We start from the raw sequence: 22,479 nt of genomic DNA on the forward strand, positions 1-22,479 counted from the left end.
ACGCTCACCCCTCCCCCCCCTCCCCCTTTCTTTTCGGAGTCCGCTTCTTTGCTCCGTGGCTGCTGGGTAAGCACCGAGGAGCTGGCGAGGCTGCATCTTAGACTGGGCTGAGGTCTCCTCTCTGGATGCCTTTACCGAAGCCCCGGGTGGGAGCGAATGGCCAGGTCTGTCCTTTCATCTCTTCATACCTTTATAAACCTAGTGGAGGGGAAGAACCGTGGAAGCTCACCCTCTGAGATGAGGTTGTGATTTACGGTAGGGAAGTGATAGACGGATCCCTCCCATTGGAGCCTCTTGGGAATACTGGCTAGAAGGGAGAGATGAAAGTAGTGGGTGAGTTCCTTGCTTGCATCTCCCTTGTGTTTCAATATTTTATCATTTTCCTAGGAGACTATTGATTTTTCCCTCACTATGAAAAAAAAAATCAATCTTGACGTTTTGATTCCGGAATTAGGTCTGTATTAATCTGTTTTTCCAAAGTTGTCCAAACCTTTCAACACGACAGTCCTACTGAGCTCTGTCTATGCTTGTCCCTTACTTCCTTTGTTCCACCTTCCACCCCCATTTTCTCAACGTTTTCTTTCCCAGCCCTTTCTTCCCTATCTCTTAGAATAGCATTTCCCTAAATCTTTTGTGAAAAGTTTTATAAACTTAACTTTTCCTCATTCTACTCCTCTATTTTGGATGCACGGTTTTTAGATAATATCTAGCAATATGAGCAATGTCATAAACTTAAGTCATCAAGCACAATCGCTATAGTCAGTGTAGTTACTTCATTTTGATTAAAAAAAAAAAAGTCACTGAGTTTAATGGCATTCCATTGGGAGGCATCCTTGCATGACCTCCAACAGCCATGATCTCTAGCTACACTGAAAATTGGGTTCAGTTGGGCAGATCTGACCTGCGGAGAGAGCTCTCTGGAGGAAGCTAAGGAAGCAATGTTGAGATCATCTTAATGGTTGAATCTGTGCTACAAGCTGAGTAATATCTTCTTTTACTTTTCTCTGATACGGGTTATAAAGTGTAAATGTTATTTTTTTAAGTTATGTTATTTTTCATCTCTGAAAGTATTATGTTAAAATGTGCATAAGTTAGAGATCGACTTCTTTTAATATCTTAATTTTTAATTTTGAGGTAAAGGCTTTCATGAAAATATAGAGCAGTAACTATAATTGTTTCTATAATTTCACATTTTGTACCCCTTTATTATATATATATATATATATGTATATATATATATGTATATATATATATATTTTATCACTTATTTCCTTCACCTACAGATTCAAGCTGTACTACTATCTTACTCTTCTTCAAAATATTTATTCCGCTGGTCCTGAAGAGGATGTGTTCCAGGGACATACTTTATGGTAAAAAAAAATTCCATTACCAGAGGTAGAAATAATGAGACATTAATATATGTTCCAGAGCTACAGAGAAAACAGATGGGATAGATATCATGAAGTGTTAAATGAAATTACATGTACTAGAAAATGGTATATACAGGATTAAAGGAAGTCTGTGGGAGAAATACAGTTTATATTGAAGTTATAGAATGTCTGAGGGGAAAAGGTGCTCCAAGAAGAATTGTGTTAAAATAGATATGTCTGAAACTCAACCTCAGACCTTCTATAATGGCCAATGACAATTACAGCCAGCTTAGTTCCCGCCTCATCTTTTCCTGGGAAGTAAAGGCTGGTATGTTCTGGAGAAGTCAGCTCTCTTCTTCCATATATCTGTTGATCCCCAATCATCTTAAATAATGTTAAAAAAAAAGATTTGTCTTATTGGCCAGTGTTTTGTATAATGTGATTTGAGGATTACTTCCTTTCTTTTCTAGTTATGTCCCCTTTGAAAGGTCCTGAAATTCCTCCTGCCTAAAAATATAAATGCTTAGTTGAAGTAATTGATTGGCTGAAAAATAGTGATAAAACACCTGCATGAGTGTATAAAAATATAGTCAATAACCTGTTCTTTGCCATATTGATAAAGGAGAGGAGACTTGGATCAGGAAGATACTGTGCTCCTAAAATAGAGAAAAGGTTCAGAATGGGATGCCTAGGAGCTTTAAACTAGAAAGTTTACTAAATTTAGGATTGTGCACATTGTTAGCCTTATTGCCTCTGGTTAGAGAGAAGGTATGTAGAGAGATGATTTGTATCCTGGACAACTGCTGGAGGTTGACTGGGAGAAATATCATGCTAACTCTACTTCACCTGATTTGTGAATTGTTGTTTTGTTTTTAATGTCAATGGCTTCACTTTAAAGAAGCTTCATTCCCAGAGGATTCATTGCTCAAGGTGTTGTTATGTATTATTTCCCTTTTACGAAGTGTCCATGGACAGTTACAAGTAGACATTTTTAAGTGTGTTATTGTGCTTTGCCTTAGTGGTTGACCAGACTTATAAGTTAGGTAAACTATATCTCTTTCATCTTTTTTTAGCAAAGGTTCTTAACTATTTTTTATAAAAATATATTTATTTTATGGCCTTCTTAGGGAATAACCTTTACTTTGGAGAATCTAACAAAAGCCCTACCACATGAGTCATTTAAAAATATAATCCCATGGTATTATTTTCTTTGGGATTTTAAAAGAGTGAACCATTTTATTTAAAATGTCAAATACTTTTCATGTGTTTTGCTGCACACAAATATATACATATTCTGTTATGTATATTTTTTGGAGTATGCCACCTTTACTAGTAATAGCCTATATTGCCAAGTAACACTAATACACTCTTTCACAGAATTCTATAGATTTCAGATTTTTAAATTTACTTTGTAATTAATTTCCTAATAATTAACTGTGTTGAGTGTCTTTTCACATGTTTACCTTTCCATCAAATTTCTGTTCAGGCTTCTTCCCATTTTTCTATTGAGTTATCTTTCTTTTCTTATTATTTTGTAGGAATTTTTTTACATACTCTAGATATGAATCTTTCTGTTAGTTACATATATGACAGCATCATCTCCCACTCAGTGGCTTATCTTTCTACTCTCTTAAAGGTGTTCTTTTGATGAACAGAAGTTACTCATTTTAATGTGTTTCATTTTATCAATCATAAGATAAATTCTTCTATACTCGAAGTTCATAAAGATTATTCTCTTATGTGATCTCCAGAAAATCTGGTTGTCTTATATTTTATATTTAGATCTTCAACAAACCTGAAATTAATTTGTGAAGGAAGTGAGGTACCCTTTACATCAGGGGTTCAAGTTTTATTTATTCCATCTGGATATTCAGTTGACAAAGTAACATTTATGGATAAAGACCATTCTTTCTCCAGGGCTACTCAGCATCAAGTTTGTCATAAATTTAGTGTCAATGGTCTGTTTCTGGACTGTATTCTGTTCCATTGTTCTATTTGTACATCTTTTCACTTATTCCAAATTTAACTTTAGACTTAATCTTGATATCTAGTCATTAATTTTTATCTTGATAGTTGTCCTTTATCTTTTGCATTTCTATATATATTTTAGACTCAGCATGTGAATTTCTACCTATGAAAAACTGCAGGAATTTTTTTGGGGGAGGGTGAGGAAATGCATTGAATCTATGGATCAATATACAGTATATTGAGTTTTCCAATCATTAATCAAGGTGTATATCTCTTCTATTTAGGGCTACTTTAATATATCTCACTACAGATTTATGAGTTTTTCATTTGATGTCTTTCTTACATACATTCTCCAGATTTATTCACATGTTTGTGATTATTTATTGAGGCTATCATGAGTTATTTATAGATATATAACTTTTAAACACCTTTTAATTATTTGGGAAATACAATTGGCCTAGCAACCTTGTTAAATTCACTTATTTCTTTTTTTTTTTTTCATATACAGTTATGTTGTCTGTGAATAGTGACGTTTTTATTTCTTCCTTTTTAGTCTTTATGCCTTTTACTTCTTTCTCTTGTATGTTTGTACTGTCTACTACCTCTAGTACAATGTTAAATAGAAATGAAGAAGCTAGATAAGCTTGCCTCATTCCCAATCTCAGGAAGAAGTTTTAAGTATTTCACTATTATGATGTATGATGTTTACAAGAGATTTCTGAAGATGATCTTTATCAAATGCAGTCAGTTCTCTTCTATTTCTAGTGTCATAAGAATTATATAATAAGTTGGTATTGAATTTTAGCAAATGCCTGTTTTGCGTGTCTTAAAATTATGATTTTTCCTTTATTTGTTAATGTATTGAATTATACTGATTGATTTGTTTTGTTTTATACCTTGGATAATGTCATACTAATTTATTAATTTTATTGTTCAAACTGTGTTAAATTTGACCATTGGGAGCTATTTCATTTGGCTTTTATGCCCTTTTGAGGTACCCCTATCAGTGTTGGATTTGTTTGTTTTGTGTGTAGCTTTTACTTTCTGGAACTACATAATGCTTCAGGTTCATTTTGCATATTTCCTGCCCCAGTTCTACATTTGGTCTTTTCTCCAGGGAGCCCTGGTTCCTTTTATTGGAGAATAGCATTACACACCAAGATCTGGATGCCATGTGTGCTCTTTGCTACTGGGGTGCCGTTGCTTTTAGTCACTTTCAGCTGGCAGAGAGAAGAAATCAATGTGTATACACTAAGCTGTCTATATCTACATATCTATAAATAATTCAATATGCAACTATATGTATCTGTATTAAGCTACACATAAATTCATACTGATGTCTCTAACTAATCCATTAGGCATGGCTTATTCTTGTCTCCTCCCTTTGCTTATCTATAAATTCTCACTCCAGCACTGAAAGAAGGTAGCTGCTACTATTCAGTCATTGACTTAATTGTTCAAAAATTCAAGTATTAGAATTTATATATTTCATATATATATGAAACAATCTAGAGGACAGTTAAAGCCAGGGGAACAGAGAACTAATTGCCCAGTTGAACAAGTTATGTGTCAGAGACAGGAAGGGAAGTAAAAAGCTAGGATTTAGCAGCTCTTTATATAAACTTTCATATAGTCATCCTTATTTCAACCCCCCCTTGGCCTTACCACTTGCAGAACTGTAAGGGGCCTCTCATTTCTGAACCTATGTTGCTGCTGTTGGTTTTCTCCTAAATAGACAGGTGGGATTGGCCAGTCTGTGCTGCTAGGTTGGCTGATACTCATCCATCTGCTTTCCATCTTCCAAAATTTTGTTGATATCTCTTCTGTCATGGAATCCCTATATTTCTATTTGTCCTGGTGAGGATATATGGTTTTTAATCACTTGTTTTTTAACCAAATCATCTTATTGGCAACTGGGTGAGGTCAGAGCTCTAGGAATTAGGACTAAGTCTGTGCTAATTCTTTCTCCATTTTTGACTGATTTTTTAAAAATATGTATCCTTCATAATTATCCAAAATAGTCCTTGATGGATACTATTTCAGATTGATGTGTCTTCTCAAATGGTACTTCATTGTTCAAAATAAAGTATCTGGGAGAGTATCATATATGAGACACATTTCAAGAACGTGAATATAAAGCAAACTTTTTTTATAAGGAAAAATATTGGGGGGAAAACACACCTTATATTCAGGAATATCAGGTAAATACCAGGCAATACTAGACCAGTATGGAAGTATTGTTAGGGGAGAAGTAGCTAAGCAAAGGTAAGTATGGAGATGTGAACAAAATAAGATAGAGAAACTTCAAAAATACACAGCCTTAATTGTTCTATAAATTTTTACTTTTAGGTGAAATATTAGATTATTTCAAAAGCTGGAGCTGAATGTAATGTTAAATAATGGCAACAGGCGACTTGAAGAGAAGCTTACGGAACCTCGAACAAGTGCTTCGCTCGGTAAATTATCCTCAAGAAGTGGATTGTGTAGGGTAAGCTAGGATATAAAGCCTATTTGTAGTCTTTTTGGTAATGATTTGATATAATATTTGACATGGGGGAGAAGTAAGGACACCGATTTTATCTGGGCGCTTTAAAAATTTTTCTTGAAATGATTAAAATATTTTAGAAAGCGGGGGATTACAGGAGTTTATTTCTAAGTATGAATTTTAAGAAGTCCAACTTGAGATTTAAGTCCCCTTTTAGAAGTAGTAGCAAAGCTTTAGCAGGCTTAGCTCAGTGGATAGAGCGTCAGCCTGTGGACTGAAGGGTCGCAGGCTTGATTCTGGTCAAGGGCATATGCCTCGGTTGTGGGCTTGATCCCCAGTGCAAGGCGTGCAGGAGGCAGTTGATCAATGATTCTCTCTCACCATTGATGTTTCTATCAATCTCTGCCTCTCCTTTCCTCTCTGAAATCAATAAAAATATATTTTGAACCCTAGCCTGTTTGGCTCGGTGAGCTCAATCCCTAGTCGGGGGCATGTGGGAGGCAGCCAGTCAATGGTTCTCTCTCATAATTGATGTTTCTATCTCTTTCTCCCTCTTCCTTCTTCTATGAAATCAATAAAAATATAGTTATTTTTTAGGTAGCAGCAAAATAGACATCCATATATGGTTCCTCTCTGAAATCAATAAAAAGATATTTAAAATATATATATATTTTAAAAAATGTAGTGGCAAAATATACTTCTATATATGGTATGGTCTCTGTACAACTTTTAAACTCATAGAAATGTAATGAATTAGTTATGTGACTTACCATCCTCTCACATCCAAGTTGGATAATGTTTATTTATGATTTGGAAGATTCTACTTGATAGATTTCTTATGACCACTTATACCTTGCCTGAAGATTATTAAGCTAACTAATATAACAGACCCTACATTGGACATTTTGTGTTAGTTTCCACTTTTCCAATATGACTGACTTGCTTTTGTAGGTTGTAGCAAAGCAACATACATTTCTTCTCCTAGAGGCCTAATGCAGAAAGATTTGTGCAGGAATGGGTCTTCCTTCCCCTAGCTGCTGGCACTGCCTTTGCTCCAGCCGGAGCCACCTTTCCTCCTTCCCACGCTGCCCAGAAGCCTAGAGGGGCTGGGGCAGCGCCAAATGCCCCCTCCCCCTCGATGCCTTCATATGCAAATTAACCCACCAGCTTTGTTGGGTTAATTTGCATACTCACTCCTGATTGGCTGGTGGGTGTTGCAAAGGTACGGTCAATTTACATCTTATTCTTTTATTAGTGTAGATATTCATGCCAATCTAATATGGTATTCCTGTCACCTTCTATCCTCTACTACATTTTTTCTTACCTGGGATATTCATTGATATTTCCCCCTCTGGGAAGTAAGTTGACATCTAGTGCATAGTTTTTATTGTTTTTTTGTAAAATATTTTTTGTTGAAGTTTAGAGAGAAACATCAATGTGAAAGTGAAACATTGAGAATGTGCTTCCTGCACACTCCCTACTGGGAATTGAGCCTACAATGTGGGCATGTGCCCTGTCTATTAATTAAAAAGGCAGCCTTTGGGTGCATGGGACAATACCCTACCTACTGAGCTACACCAGCCAGGGCTAGTACTTAATTTTGTTCAGTGTAGTTTCCTGTATATAGAATGATGCCTGGCACATATTAGAAACTATTTAAATATTTATTCAATGAGTGTCAAACGTAACTCCAGATTAGGTACATTGTCAAGTAGTAGAGTGAGTCTTGGCTAAACCAACTACTAAGTAGAATTCTGGAATAATGGGCTTTACATATAAAAATAGAAGTTCTGTATGTATACTAGGGAGAGTTAACACTAAGAGATGGCTGCAAATGAAAGGATAGTAAGGAGAGAAGGAGAAAGTTGAACTCTAATGACTGTTGTCACAGGTATTATATATGAGAAACAGAACGTATTCCATAGTATGCTTCCATAGCATATACCAATAGGTTGGTTATTCAAAAGAGGGAAATCTCTACTGTCTTGTCTTGCCAGGACTTAATCAGTATGAATAGCCAAGTTTTCTTCTTACCACCTTAATCATCAACATTTTTAAAATTTTATTTTAATATATTTTTATTTCAGAGAGGAAGGGAAAGAAACATCAGTGATGAGAGGGAATTATTGATCGGCTGCCTCCTGCACAACCCTTACTGGGGATAAAGCTCCCAACCCAGGCATGTGCCCTTGACAGGTATTGATCCTGGGGTCCTTTAGTCCATAGGCCCCCACTCCAAACATTGAGCCGAACCAGCTAGGGCTAACATCAATATTTTAAAAGACATTCTGTATAGGAATAATTTAAAAAGATACCGATTATGTCCCTTTCTTCTGCATACACTGCTTATACGTTTGATTTTCTTATTGACCAAGAATGTCATTAAAAACAATCATTTTTAGATTATTTCATGATATAGTAATATCTGCAGGGTCTATTGAGATAGTTAATACTACTTGCTGCTGTTTCAGATATACTACCCTCACATACACAGCCAGCCACAGATATACATATTTCGGTTCTTTCCACTTTTTCCCATTTTAAAATTTTTTTCTTGTGATTTGCTGTTTTTTGTTTTGATGTGCCAGTTTATAATACCTGTTCTTACTGTTTCTAATCAAAGTTCTTAGTCCATAGATAATCAAGATTTTTGAGGTTGTTTTATATGAGATGATAAATGCAGACCTGGCTGTCTTCTACTCATAACATGCATAAAAGAGGACAGACTTTTGCTGTTCAAACGCATTTTTTGTGTGTGTCTTTTTTAAACTGTTGTATAAATGAAAAAGGTTGCCAGAGCAATTTTCTCATGGGTAAAATATTATATCCATAAACATAAAAGAGAAACAATTTATATTTATCCTAAAAAACAAATTGTAATGCTATGATCATTACTTGCTCTCTGCCTTATTAAAAATATTGGAGTGGGAATAGGGAGATTTATGTACATCTTGAATTTTGTGGAAAACAAATGTTTTACATAAGTGCATTATTACTTCAATTGAACATACATAACTGGGTAATTGAACTGGCCTCTCCTGTGCTTTGTTGTGGGAGAATCTGTGAAACTACTTCACATGGAGAAAATGAGATTCATATGTATAGACAATTAGATAAGAGTACAAGACAGGCATGAGGTATCAGATACTGAATAGCCAGGGAATCATTCTGGGAAAGAGAAATATGGATCAGAACATTAAGAATGGCTTCATGAAAAGCTTGGTATCTGACAAATGATGTATGGAGAATGAATAACAGGCAGAGAAAAGTGGGATACCTTTCTGGAGGAATTAGCATAAACTGATAAGTACGGATTTCAAATGGGCCTAATACAAGGGAAGATACTGATCAGACTAGTTATGGTTTCATCATCTATAACTTAGAATTCATAATGTTTTACCTTTGCAGTTTGTGATAAGAAGCATAAGAGGTAAGGTAACAAGTGCTTACAAGAGCATATAGTGTACCTCTGTAAGGTGGTACATTTGTTTATATTGGGACCGGCCTCTTTTGCGCTGCACAGAGCATGGGACCCACAGGCCTCACAGCGCTGAGCAGCCACGAGGCCCTGCATCCACTGTACACACAGCCATCTTGTGACAACGTTGCACGAGGGAGTAATGCAACCTAGGCTTTTAACATATAGGATTGTTCTAGAAGTCATCGGTGTTTTTTTCTCTCAGATTTATGTTTTTATAATTTCTTAATATATATGCAGCATATATGTGTACCAAATGTACTAGATTTTCTATTGGTATTAGAAAGCTATTGTAATTATTTGAGCAAATGAGTAATATAATTTCATAGTAATTGACTAGACTAATTTAGTGTTGAGGATAGAATATAAAAAGTCTTATGCATCACTTTATTATGGCTATAGTGTCGCTATAAACTATTGACAATAATTCTTGTATTGCCCCAATTTTCTAACTTTGTGGACTTATGCTCATTAAAAACCTTTTTCTTTTTTCCCCCCAACAGTTTGGTTAAGGGAGATTTAGCAGCATCTTTACCCATCATCAGCTATTCTCTTACCTCATATTCTCCTTATGTAGCAGAACTTCTGATGGAATCCAATGTAGAACTCATAGCAAAGAATGACTTGCGCTTTATAGATACTGTCTATAAGGTATGTTTGAGTTTATGAAATAACTAGAGGTCCAGTGCACGAAATTCGTGCAGGGGTATGGGGTGTCCCTCAACCCGGCCTGCGCCCTCTCCAATCTGGGACCTCTTGGGGGATGTCCAACTGCTGGTTTAGGCCCAATCCCAGAGGACATCCCTCTCACTATCCGGGACCACTGGCTTCTAACTGCTCGCCTGCCTGATTGCTCCTAACCGCTTCTGCTTGCCAACCTGATCACCCCCTAACCATTCCCCTGCCAACCTGATTGATGTCTAACTGCTTCCCTGCCGACCTGATCACCCTCAATTGCCCTCTCTTGCTGGCCTGATTGCCCACAACTGCTCCCCCACCCCTCTTGCTGGCTTGATCACCCACAACTGCCCCCCTGCCAACCTGATTGCCTCCAATTGCCCTCTCCTGCCGACCTGATCACTCACAACTGTCCTCCCCTGCCACGACCCACCTCCTCTGCTTGAAGTGGCAGACACTGGGACCGGCCTCCTTTGCGCTGCACAGAGCCATGGGACCCACAGGCCTCACAGCGCTGAGCAGCCACCAGGCCCTGCATCCGCTGTCCACACAGCCATCTTGTGACAACGTTGCACGAGGGAGTGATGCAACCTAGGCTTTTAACATAGGACTGTTTTAGAAGTCATCGGTGGTTGTTTTTTTTCCCCAGATTAATGTTTTTATAATTTCATAATTTATATGCAGTATGTATAGTTGACAGTATTTTCATATGCATTTACCTCATTTAAATGAAATCCCTATTGCAATCAATATGTAATTGAAGTTTGCTTTATGTTTCATACTCTATTAAATATGACAACTGGAAACTATTTGTCATTGGTATCATTTGCCATTTTTTACAACAAACTTTAGTAAAATTTGGTATGCTGGCAGAAGCTAGAAAGAAGTGTGGTTTTATTGAGTAAAGTTTGTGGTATATAGAATTATAAGTTAATCTAGTTATAATTTGTAGAGCTTGACTGAGTTTTCATGTTCCTTGTATACTAGGACCATGTCTTATATCTACCCTAGTATTTACACGTGTATTATGTATTATGCACTTAATCTCATACTTTGTTCTTTAAACACCCTACTTATAATCATTAGTTTTTGCTTAAGTTCTCTGTTTTTTTTTAAAACTTTTTTAGAAAAGATAAAACCCATTTGTTGTATCAAATCAAATTTTTCTTTTTTAAGTAGTAAGTTGCACATGATGAAATAGGAGCTTTCATGTGTAGATTCTCTGTTTAATCTTTCCTTTCTTTGTCTTTCACCCAGAAAACTTCTTTGGAAGCCTAAGAGGCACTTCCAAGTAATATTAGGGTTTAAGAGTAGGTTTTGGAAATTACTGGTCTGGCCTATTGCTCTCATTTTACAAATGAGAAATTGAAACTCAGAGGCCTACTGACTTGTCTAAAAAATCATATACTAGAAGAAGTATAAACACATAAATCTATGGTTTCTGACTTATCTGGTAAGGAGTATTTCTAGTAACTATTAGGATCATCCTATACAATAAAGAGGTAATGTGCAAATTGACCCTCACGCCATCACAAGATGGCTACACCCACAGCAGAGGCAGGGTTCCTGTAACACAAGATGGCTTGTGCCCCCAGTGGAGGCGGGGTTCCTGTAATGAGCCGTAATGAGCCTTAACAAGCCATCTGCAGGGACCTGAAGCTTCATGGTGCTGGGCCAGGGTGGAGACCTCAGGCCACACCCCCTGCCTGGTGGGGCTTGATGGGGGCCTCAGGCCGCGCCCTCTTCCTGGCAGGGCTTGATGGGGGACCTCAAAGTGCACCCCCCGCCCCAGTGCCTGGCCAGGGGACCTCAGGCTGTTCCCCTGCCCAGTGGGGCTTGACAGGTGACCTTAGGCCATGCCCCTGATCCAGTGGGGCTTGACCTCATGTGCACCCCCCCCCCACCCTGGTGCTGGGCTGGGGGACCTCAGGCCACACCCCCTGCCCCATTTGCCTGACCAGGAACTTGAGGTTGTGCCAGGGAACATGAGGCTGTGCCCCTCACCCTGAGGGCTTGACCGGGGACCTGTGGCTGCACCCCACCACCCAGTTTGACCAGCGACCTGAGGCTGCGCCCTCTGCCCAGCACTGGGCTGGGGGAATCTGAGGCTGTGTCACCTTCCTGGTGCCAGGCTAGGGAACTTGAGGTTGTGACCCCTGCCTAGCGGGGCTTGATAGGGCTGGGGCCGGCTGGGTCTGGATCTCGCCCACTGGGGTTGGGGCCAACCAGTTCTAGGTCTTGTGCAATTTCAAGGTTTGTGTGAGTGGGTGGGACTTGACTCTGGGTCCCATGGCACACCCCAGACTCTTACAGGAGGAAGATTTTCATATACATTTTACTAAATTTTTCATCTCTGACACTTCTATTTTAGAGTAAGGGCAAATAGCAATATTAAAATATTTCCTCTAATTAATTCCCTTTTAATGTGCACGAATTTTGTGCACCAGGCAGGCCACTAGTTGGGTATATTTTTCCATCTCTCTGGACAGCCATCTATTTTTGGTACATCCTTAGATACCTGTTTCTACCTACATATCTGCTGCCTGGTCATAAATCTCTTTCTACCTTTTATTGTAAATAAAAGGCCACCCTAACCAGGTGACCATTTATTATTTTAGTTAAAGAGATTGTTCCCAATATTTTGTTGATCTATTCTCTCTTTATAGCTTCTTCGTGATCAATTTAATTATAAACCAATCTTGACAAAAAAGCAGTTTCTCCAATGTGGATTTGCAGAATGGAAAATTCAAATTATCTGTGATATTTTGAATTGTGTGATAAAAAAGCACAAGGAGTTGAGTGGTCTTGATAAGGTAATTTTTTTTAAACATATTTTAACTTATGCTCAGTGGCCAGTATTTTAATGTATAAAATCAATACCCTAGATAGCAAATTAATACATAGCATAATTACTGCATTATTCACAGATTTGTGTAACCATATAATACCTGGTGCTTGCTTTAAATACTAGTCACTTGTATTTGCACATTTGCAACTTGGAGGTACTGATCCTAAACTAACAGTTTAAACAGTACATTTTCATCACTTCTTAGTTTTCAAAATATATGGAATTTAGACTCATTATTTGACAATCATATTTTACATATAAAATTTAAATGATAATAGAAATTAAGTATACTAGAACATGTTTTTACACAAAACTTTTTACATCTTAATACTTTTTTTTTTCTTTTTTTTAGACTCTATCACTACAAAGAAAGAAAGTCAATTGTGCTAAGTCAGAACCTAGTTCAAGCAGCGAGAGGTCATCTGCAGAACCTGTTGGCATTGATATTACTGGCAGGTTCACAACTTCAGGAAAGGTCAGAAAATACAGCTACCTACCTACCTAATCCAATGTACAAGGCTCCCCTTTTTTTTTATTTCTTCTAGCTAGCACCTGGTTAAAACAATCCAGTTAGATATTAGACCATAAGGGTTTTATAGCAATGCATATCATGTGATCTGGGAAATATTCCAAAAGTTAAGAGAGTAGAAGTGTAGAATGGAACAAACTTTATATTTCTAATTCCTATTTCTGACTTGTTTCCTAGATAGAATAGCAATAATTTAAGAAGGTTATATTATGTACTCATTTATAGTTACTCCTAATTATGTCTTTAGTCTTCCTACAACAACATGGGAACCTAAATAAAGCATGCCATTAGTTATAAGTTATGTGCTTTCATTTACCTGCACTCATATTTCTCTATCAGGAATGTGAAGTATCCAATGATTGATAGTTCCTAAATCTATACTCTGGTTTTGAGTTAGTGTTTTGAATATCTTCTCTTTGTTGATCTTTCCTGCCCTTATCTGCTCAGAACCTATGGCTGAATAAGTCTTACTCTCAGGACTTTCCCTTTGTCACTATTTAGCTTGAATCATTAGCTGAACGTCTGATATTTTGTGGTTTGTCTAATTTAAAAAAATTGTGACAAGTCTTATTCACAGAGTCAATTCTTGATTATTTGCATGATTTATGTGGTAACCTGTTTTATGATGAAATTTTTTTTAAAGTAATTTTCAAATACAACTCATTCTCAGTTTCAGCAATTTATCAACTCTTTGCTCATCTTGTTTCATCTTTATTATAACCAGTTTTCTCAACATCTTTCTCCAAAACCTGAAACAGTTTGAAACAAATGCTGACATCGTTGAAGAAATATTTCAATATTCTTATATATAAGAAGGCTTTAAAATATCATAACCACAATTTTATCACCACTCATAAAATATTAATAGCTTAATTAATGTTTTATGTCCACATTATATGTGGTAATTTAAGCATTTATAAATCTTAAAGGGAAGATAAGATGTTCTTTTGCAAAGTGACTGTGTGTGTGTAAAATAATTGTGTGAGGGAAACATGGAAGCTGCTCTGACATAGCTTTTTCTGAGCAGAAGAAAGCTGTGGTGATCCGTCACCTCTACAATGAAGATGGTGTGAGCATTTCTGACAGTACGTCAAGTGCAATGACAGATGTGAATGAAGCATTTGCTGTGAGTGACTTAAAGGATACTGAAATACAGATTCCTGAAGTAAAGGTCCCTGAAATCGAGTCTGAGCAACAAGTAAGAATTTGAGATGTTTTTAGCAGATGCCAATATTTCTTATTCCAATGTACATGATTACTTCAGCATCTAAACTTTGGAATATCTCTGGACTTTTGAATTATTAATCATGGCACATTATCCTTGTTGCTATTACTTAAGAATCAGTAAGCCTTACTGAATATAACTTGACATTATTTACTGCATATTTTTAGGTGTTATGGGTAATGCAGAGAAGATAAAGACATGGTATGTCTCTTCAAGGAATTTAGTTTAATGAGATATAGAGATATATTGCTTTGTACAATGAAGATTCTCTATCACCTGTTCCCTATATTGATGAATGGAAAAAAACTGATGCACTGCTGCCTTTTCATTTTCTGTTTTTTTTGCCCTTCGTGTCTTTTTCTCTTTTCTCTAAGAGTACCTTTTCTATTACAGTATTGCCACAGATCCTAGTATAGTGTCTAATCTCTACTGCTTCTGCTAAAACTCTTTTTTCTGTCTTCTGTGTCTTGTGATGTCTCTACGTCTGTATACAGTTGGCATTTATAAAACTACCAGATGGCCATTAGGCTTATTTCCCATTTATAGCAAACTAAATACTTTCAGTGCACTGCCATTTCTTGGTCATTTCCTCTTAGCTTTGTGCTGGGTGCTACAAGAAGCTTGTTAGTGACAGTAATATTATACTACCCACTGTTGTTCAAATGAGCCTTATGAAAAGTAACTTATTTAATCCTCACAAGAACCATATGAAGTAGGAATTTTTTTAAATAAGTAAATTGAAGCATCAAGATCATATATGTTAGACTGTCCAAGTAGTCTGCCTCCAAAGGTAGCAGTCTTAACTCTCAAGCTCTGTTGCCTATTGTAACTATTGAAATAACACAATGGGTCCAGACAGCCTGACTCAGTGTTTGAGCATCAGCCTATGAACCAGGAGGTCAAGGTTTGAGTCTCAGTCAGGACATATGCCTGGACTCGATCTCCAGTAGGAGGCAGCCAGTCATTGATTCTCTCTTATTATTGATGTTTCTCTCTCCCTCTCCTCCCTTTCTGAAATCAACACACACACACACACACACACACACACACACACACACATACACACACACACGTATCACAATGGAAATGGGAATATGTTGAATTTTCAAGGAATTTCAATTAGGGTAATATTATTTTTAATATTTTAGGATATAAAAGTTAATACTGAGCTTATTGAACTAAAGACTCTGCTTGCTGAATGCCAAGAAAAGCTTAAGAAACTGACTCAGATGGAGAGCAAATTAGATTCTTTGGAAGAAAAAATGAAAGGAAAAGTGATGGTAGATGAAAAAACCTGGACCAATCTAATAAGTCGTGTCACTCTTCTTGAAACAGAATTGCTTTTGTCCAAAAAGGTATTTTCTTTCCTTAGTATTTATAGGATATCTCATATACAGTGAAATTTTTATTTATTATTGTGTTTATTCCTTTGGAAATACTAAATAAGAGGATATTTGGGTAATGGGAAAATGTTTGGTGGGAATGAAGTTTTATTTAGACATGCCTGTTTTATTGCTATTGGCATGGCTATTGTTTTTCTCTACATCAAATAAGATAATTTGACAAACCTACCATTTGAGCTTTTAGAGATATCAGCACTTGAAATATTTAAAATCAGGTAAAATAATGTTTACTTTGGTTTTTAAAAAGCTTGAAATTATTTCATATCCTGTCATAGTACAAATGGCCTATTTTACAGGGTGGAGAAAAAGTTGGCAGGAGAGCAACAATTAAAATTAGAACTTCCTTTTCTTACTCATTTACTTCAATCAAATTGTAAATTTTATAGAGATAGTCACCAAATTTGCCATTGCCACATCTAATCTGAGAAATTGTTTCTTAGTTTACTCAGGATCTTAATTTCTAGTCCTAGTCTATCCTTCCTAAAAAGTAAATTCAAGAAGGTTACTATCTGATTCCAACATTCAAAATATTTCTTATTCTTAGGAATATTATATGTTGTTTTATAAATAAAATACTTAAACATTTAAACATTTATTTATCATGTCATCTTTATATTTTATACTTAGCAGTAATAATGTAAAATAAGAACAGTTTTCTTTTCATTTCATTCTAAATACTAAACTATATTTTTCCAGAATGATGATTATATCAACTATGATGAAACAAATGAAGACTATGCTTCTGGTAGTAGTAGCAGGAATATTCTGAAACTTGGTAAGTTCTTATGGTAGTAGTATTGGCAGTATAGCATTGTATTGGATTATCCTACCTAATAAAAGAGTAATATGCAAATTAACCATCACTCCACTACACCCACAAGCCATGCCCACCAGCAAAATGCAAATAAACCCAACCAAGATGGCTACAGCTACAGAGAGCAGGAGGGAGTCTTGGATTTCCCAGGCAATGGAGGAAGCCAAGCTTTCTGCACACCCAGGCCTGCCCAGGCCTTCACTCCAGGCTACAAAGTTTCAATTATAGAAGATACATATACCCCAACAGAAGTGGCTGCTGCCAGGAACAAGCAGAAGGCTTTGCTCCACTCCAGGCTACAAAGTTTGAATTGTAAGATAAATAAACCCCAGATACCAGGGTCTTTGCTTGGATTGCTAGGGGGTGTGACTGGCCTGCAAACCACTACAGGCCCCTCTCCCAGGCTGCCTCACACCCCAAGGGAACCCCCACCCTGATCCAGGACATCCTTCAGGGCAAACCAGCTGGCCCCCACCCATGCACCAGGCCTCTATCCTATCTAAGAAAAGAGTAATATGCAGATTGACCATCACTCCCACACACAAGATGGCTGCCCCCATGTGGTCAAAGATCCTGTCCCCATGTGGACACAAGATGGCTACTACAAGATGACCATCAGGGGAGGGACCAGGCCAGCAGAGGGGGGAAGTTGGGGGTGACCAGGCATGCAGGGAAGGGTAGATGGGGGAAAGGGGGGACCCTGGCCTGCACTGGAGAGCAGTTGGGGATGGGGAGACAGGCCTGCAAGGGAGGGCATATAAGGGGTTACCAGACCTGCAGAGGAGGGAAGTTGGGGGTGACTAGGCCTGCAGGAAAGGGTAGTTAGGGATGACCAGGCCTGCAGGAGATGGCAGTTAGGGGCAAACAGGCTGGTAGGGTAGCAGTTAGGCATCAATCAGGCTGGCAAGGGAGTGGTTAGGGGGTAATCAGGCTTGCAGGCAGAAGCGGTTAAGGGCAATCAGGAAGGCAGGCAGGCAAGCAGTTGGGAGCCAGCAGTCCTGGATTGTGAGAGGGATGTCCTGACTGCCCATTTAGGCCTGATCCCAGTGGTAGTTGGACATCCCTCAAGGGGTCCCAGATTGGAGAGGGTGTAGGCTAGGCTGAAGGACACCCCCATACACACACCCCTGTGCACAAGTTTTGTGTGCCAGGCCTCTAGTAGTATATGTAGAATGTGCATATGTGTTTCAAACCTTAAAGATCTCTTGATCAACAGTTTAGAAAAATAATTTTCATAGGTATCTGGTAATTTTAATATTCCCAAGCCTTATATTTTAGAAACTGCAAATCTCTTAGGAACAAAGAAAATATAAACTTACAGACTACTGAAGCCAAGGATTGCTAAAGAAGCCAGCTTACATATCTTTTGTGACATAGTGGTTGAATAAATTCTAGTCTATAGAATTGCAAACTTTTAGAGTTTTTTTAACCCCTTTAATTGCTAAGTGCTATGTATAATAATAAAAGCATAATAGACAAATTGACTGAATGATTAAACAGAATGACCATCAGGACAACCTTCCAGACAACAACACTATGACAACCACTGGTGCCAGGCCACCCAAGGAGGATGCGATTGGTCAGAGGCCTGGCTATCAACCCATGATCGCCCTGCAGAGGGAGGCCCAGGCCATCAGCTGGCAGGGTGATGGATCAGTTGGGGGGCTCCATGATAGCCCCAAAGAGGGAGGCCCAGACTACCCCATGAAGGCAGGGCCTCTCTCTGAGGGGGTTATCTATTGCAGAGCCCAGGCCAGGTGGGCAGGGCCTACCTCTTTGGGGCAATCAATCGAGGGGCTCCTGGACTTTGAGAGGGCACAGACTGGGCTGAGGGACCCTCCACCCCCACCTGAATGCATGAATTTCATGCATCAAGCCTCTAGTAGAATAATAAAAATGTATCTCCAAGTTTCAATTTACACTCAAGTAGCAGCTATGCATATGTAATAACATGAGAATAAAACGCATTTGTCAGTAACCTGTAAACAGTATACAGCCTGCTAAAAGTGGGATGTAGCTAGTCTTCAAAGTTGTGCCATGTGACCTTGACCTTTGAGCTCAAATAACTGGATCAAGAATAAGTACCTGATCAAAAGCAATACCAATACAAAAGGTGTTGAGCCAAATCATTTTGTCTCCCTTGGAAATTTGGAATTAGAACACCAGGGATTATATCTATATCATAAAAGGCCTGTGGTTGTAACAGCGTCACGACCACGACCAGTCGCCAGGAAGTGCACAAAACACCTGTCCCAAGCTGGTATTTGCAGCTCACATGACGAGGTGGGGCCTGTGGCTCGGCTCCCACAGGGCAGATCTAGATCTTGCGTGATTTCACACGCTGGGCCTCTAACATCAAATAATGTTGATCTTGTGCTGGGCATTTTGTCCAAATTCATGCTAATGAGTAAGCAGAGAAGTGGAGCAAATTGGCAAGAGAAGTAGTCAGAAGATGCTGTCTCTGTAAGAGATGAAAGTAAAAGACTTTTTAGTTGTTTTAGTCCTCTGTGTAGGCTTATAATAAAAGTATTTGTTTTGTTTTTTTTCTGGCCTTGTTTTTGTAGCAAAATGGTCCTTAAGCCATTTGACAGGTACATGTCTTATCTGTGGTGATCTGTAATTTATTCAGTGGTAGGAGGATTTTCAGTTGCAATAAGTTAGTAGCTTGTATTTAAAAATAAATTAACTTGCCTATTATTCAATTGATTGTTATGACAAAGGTAATATTGCCTTTTGTAGTTATTATTGGCCAGTTTTTAACATCTAGGTCTTTATATGTAGGTCATTATCTTAGAAGAATATTAAAATCTCATCTGCATACCAGTAACCATTATATATTAAAACTAGAGGTCTGGTGCATGAAATTCATGCACAGGTAGGGTCTCTAGGCCTGGCCGGCGATCAAGGCTGATCAGGTTCCCTGCCTCCTTCCCTCACCCCTTGTGCATTGCCACCGCGCGGTTCTGCCCACCTCCCTGCCTTCAGACTTCCTTCCTTTTCAGGCCTAGACCTGCATCTAACTGCTGGCATCTCTGTTTTTATGTTCCCCTGTGTCCTCCTGTCCCTCTGCGTCCTCTAGTCAGAAAATAGCACATCTCCTTCCCTTGCTCCCTCAATGCCCCTCTGCTGCTGGTTGCCTGCCATGTTCTGAACTGCCCCCTGGTGGTCAGTGCACATTATAGCAAGCAATTGAATTCCTGAAGGGACACTTTGCATATTAGCCATATATATACATATATGTGTGTGTGTGTGTGTGTGTGTGTGTATATATATATATATATATATATATATATATATATATATATATTTTACAGGCCCAGTGCATGAAATTCGTGTATGTGGGTAGAGGGTTGTCCCTCAGCCCAGCCTGCACCCTCTCCAATCTGGGACTGCTCAAGATATGTCTGACTGCCCATTTAGGCCCGATCCCAAATAAACTAGCAGTCGGACATCCCTCTTAAAATTCAAGACTGCTGGCTCCTAACTGCTTGCCACCAGATTGCCCTTAACCACTTCTGGCTGCAGCCTAATCACCCCTAACCACTCCCCTGCCAGTCTGATCAACGCCTAACCCCTACAGGCCTGTCCCCCTCTCCCCCATTGCACTCCCATACAGACATTGTCTCCTCCCCCCTCCCCCCCAACTGCCCTCTCCTGCAGGCCTGGTTGCCCTCAACTGCCCTCCCCTGCAGGTCTGGTCCCTCCCAACTGCCCTCCCCTGCCACCATATTGTGGTGGCCATCTTGTGTCTTGGATTGATGGTCAGTTTGCATATTACATAGGATAAATGTTTCTTTTTCTTTCATGTATAAATACAATTTTTAGATATTTGACTCCACTTTTAAAGGAAAAGATAACCTGAAAAATTGATTTCTCCACAGATAGCAAAAGCAAAGAGAAGCAAAGCAAAAGCAAAGAGAAATTAGCTATTCCTCTGTCTTCCTGTTATAGAACAGTATCTAGAGACACAACTCCCAGAACCTCAACTCTTAATTACTGTGGTCTGAAAGAAATTTCAGAGGTAAGAAAAACTGGCAACTGCTTAGATGATTTCCTTTCGAGGGTCAGGAGAACAAGCAAACATTAAATTTAGTTATAGATGCCACTGGCAAGAAAAATAGTGAGACCATGCAAATCTTAATCTCTCATAAAAATTCTTTGTGATAAGTAAACAGTATTTAATGTAATGTTTTAGTCTGTGTTTTATATGCTCATATTCCATCTTTGATGATGGTTTATTTTGAGAAATAACCTAAATTTGTTGATTTTTAAATTAAAGGAAACAACAATTCAGAAAATGGAAAAGATGAAAAAAATGTAAGTAACAGAAAGGGGCAACAGAAATTCATTTATCTGTAGGGAATTGTATTGGATTACAGTATATGTAGAATGTGCATGTGTGTTTCAAACCTTAAAGGTCTCTGATCAGGTGTGGAATTTCCTTCTGGACTCAAGTGGATAATAAATCCTCCTACAGTTATGTGTTTGTGAGATGAGTCACTGTTTTGGTTTCCAACAAGTGATATAAAACATTGTTAATGGAATTAATTGTAGATTAAAGAGTGCAGGAATATTTTTGGTTGATAGTTAATCAAGAGGATTATCTCTTTTTGATAACTGATTTATGGAAAATATTAAATGATAAGTGAGGATGGTGATTCGGGTATCTAAAGTACAGTTGAAAGGAAATACGAAATTGTATTTAAGTAATTAGGTAGCCTACTTTTAAAAAACTATAATATTTCTTGAAATTTGAGAAGTACTGAAATAACTTATGCTCTTTTAGAAATAATTGACTCCAATTGTTGTTATTCCTCTCTTCTGGCCATAGTATACTTAACTTACTAACAGTGACTATATTTGTAAAAAAGGGAAATGTTGAAATTTATTTTAGCTTAAACACATAATTTTAGCAACTTAAAACCTATGCCTCATTATGATATTTATTTACTTAATGTATTATTGTTTTTCAGGTTTGAAGAAACTGCAGAGTTACTGAAAAGTTCAAATCATTCACTATGAATTTTTCCACATGAACTTTTCCAGGACTTTTGCTACTGTATATGTTGTATATTTTAAGAATTCCCTATAAATTTTAATATACTGCAGTAATTTTGTTAAGAATTTTAATTCCTTTTGGTATATGAGCTTTTTCATGCAATATTGAATAAATATTTAAATATTTTTGTGCTATGATTATATGCTTTTACTCTGTTTTATTTCCTAGGAAAACTTAGGTGCCGGTACACTTCTTTTACAGAGTGAACTCATTACAGCACAGTATTTTTGTGTTGACATTTGTTGGCAGTGTGCTAAGTAATATGTTTTTAAAAGTACAGGCTTCAGGACCATAGCTTACATCCTGTTGGAAACACTCCAACTGGAACTTGCATATTGTACCCAAGAGGCTGTCGTACATACCATTTTGCCATCTGTACTGATGAATATGTTGCAATGAAAAGTTAAAAATGCTCATTGAAAATGAAATAAAACAAAACTGCAACAATTTCATGCTCAGTGAAAAAACAGCAACACATTTTCAGTTACCATTGAGAAAGTAAGGGCGTGATTCTCTTTCGGATTTAGAAGCAAGTCGGAAAATTAACTGTGAAAAATGTGTTGAGGATTTTAGTGCTCTATTCTGTAACACATTTTAAGACCAGCAGCACAGACACAGATGG

The 22,479-nt window shown here is 37.8% G+C and overlaps 1 protein-coding gene across 13 annotated transcripts; it reads left to right on the forward strand.

The window, feature by feature from the left end:
• Positions 1–31: 31 nt before the first annotated feature.
• On the forward strand, positions 32–21,988 carry CEP44 (centrosomal protein 44). 13 transcript variants are annotated; one of them, XM_045576897.1, is made up of 12 exons: positions 120–164; positions 1,284–1,370; positions 5,688–5,826; positions 9,805–9,952; positions 12,646–12,792; positions 13,180–13,302; positions 14,384–14,554; positions 15,730–15,936; positions 16,681–16,759; positions 20,680–20,819; positions 21,078–21,115; positions 21,772–21,988. In XM_045576897.1, exons 3-12 carry the CDS (start codon positions 5,738–5,740, stop codon positions 21,818–21,820), a joined length of 1,191 nt encoding a protein of 396 aa, XP_045432853.1. In that variant the 5' UTR covers positions 120–164; positions 1,284–1,370; positions 5,688–5,737; the 3' UTR covers positions 21,821–21,988. The 13 variants fall into 13 exon arrangements, with proteins under 13 accessions (XP_036279487.1, XP_045432851.1, XP_045432855.1 ...); XM_036423594.2 differs by lacking the exon at positions 1,284–1,370 and having other exon boundaries at positions 32–164; positions 16,681–16,763; positions 20,705–20,819; XM_045576895.1 differs by lacking the exon at positions 1,284–1,370 and having other exon boundaries at positions 32–164.
• Positions 21,989–22,479: the final 491 nt, after the last annotated feature.

The sequence above is a fragment of the Pipistrellus kuhlii genome, unplaced genomic scaffold (assembly GCF_014108245.1).
Source record: "Pipistrellus kuhlii isolate mPipKuh1 unplaced genomic scaffold, mPipKuh1.p scaffold_m20_p_8, whole genome shotgun sequence".
Classification (NCBI taxonomy): domain Eukaryota; kingdom Metazoa; phylum Chordata; class Mammalia; order Chiroptera; family Vespertilionidae; genus Pipistrellus; species Pipistrellus kuhlii.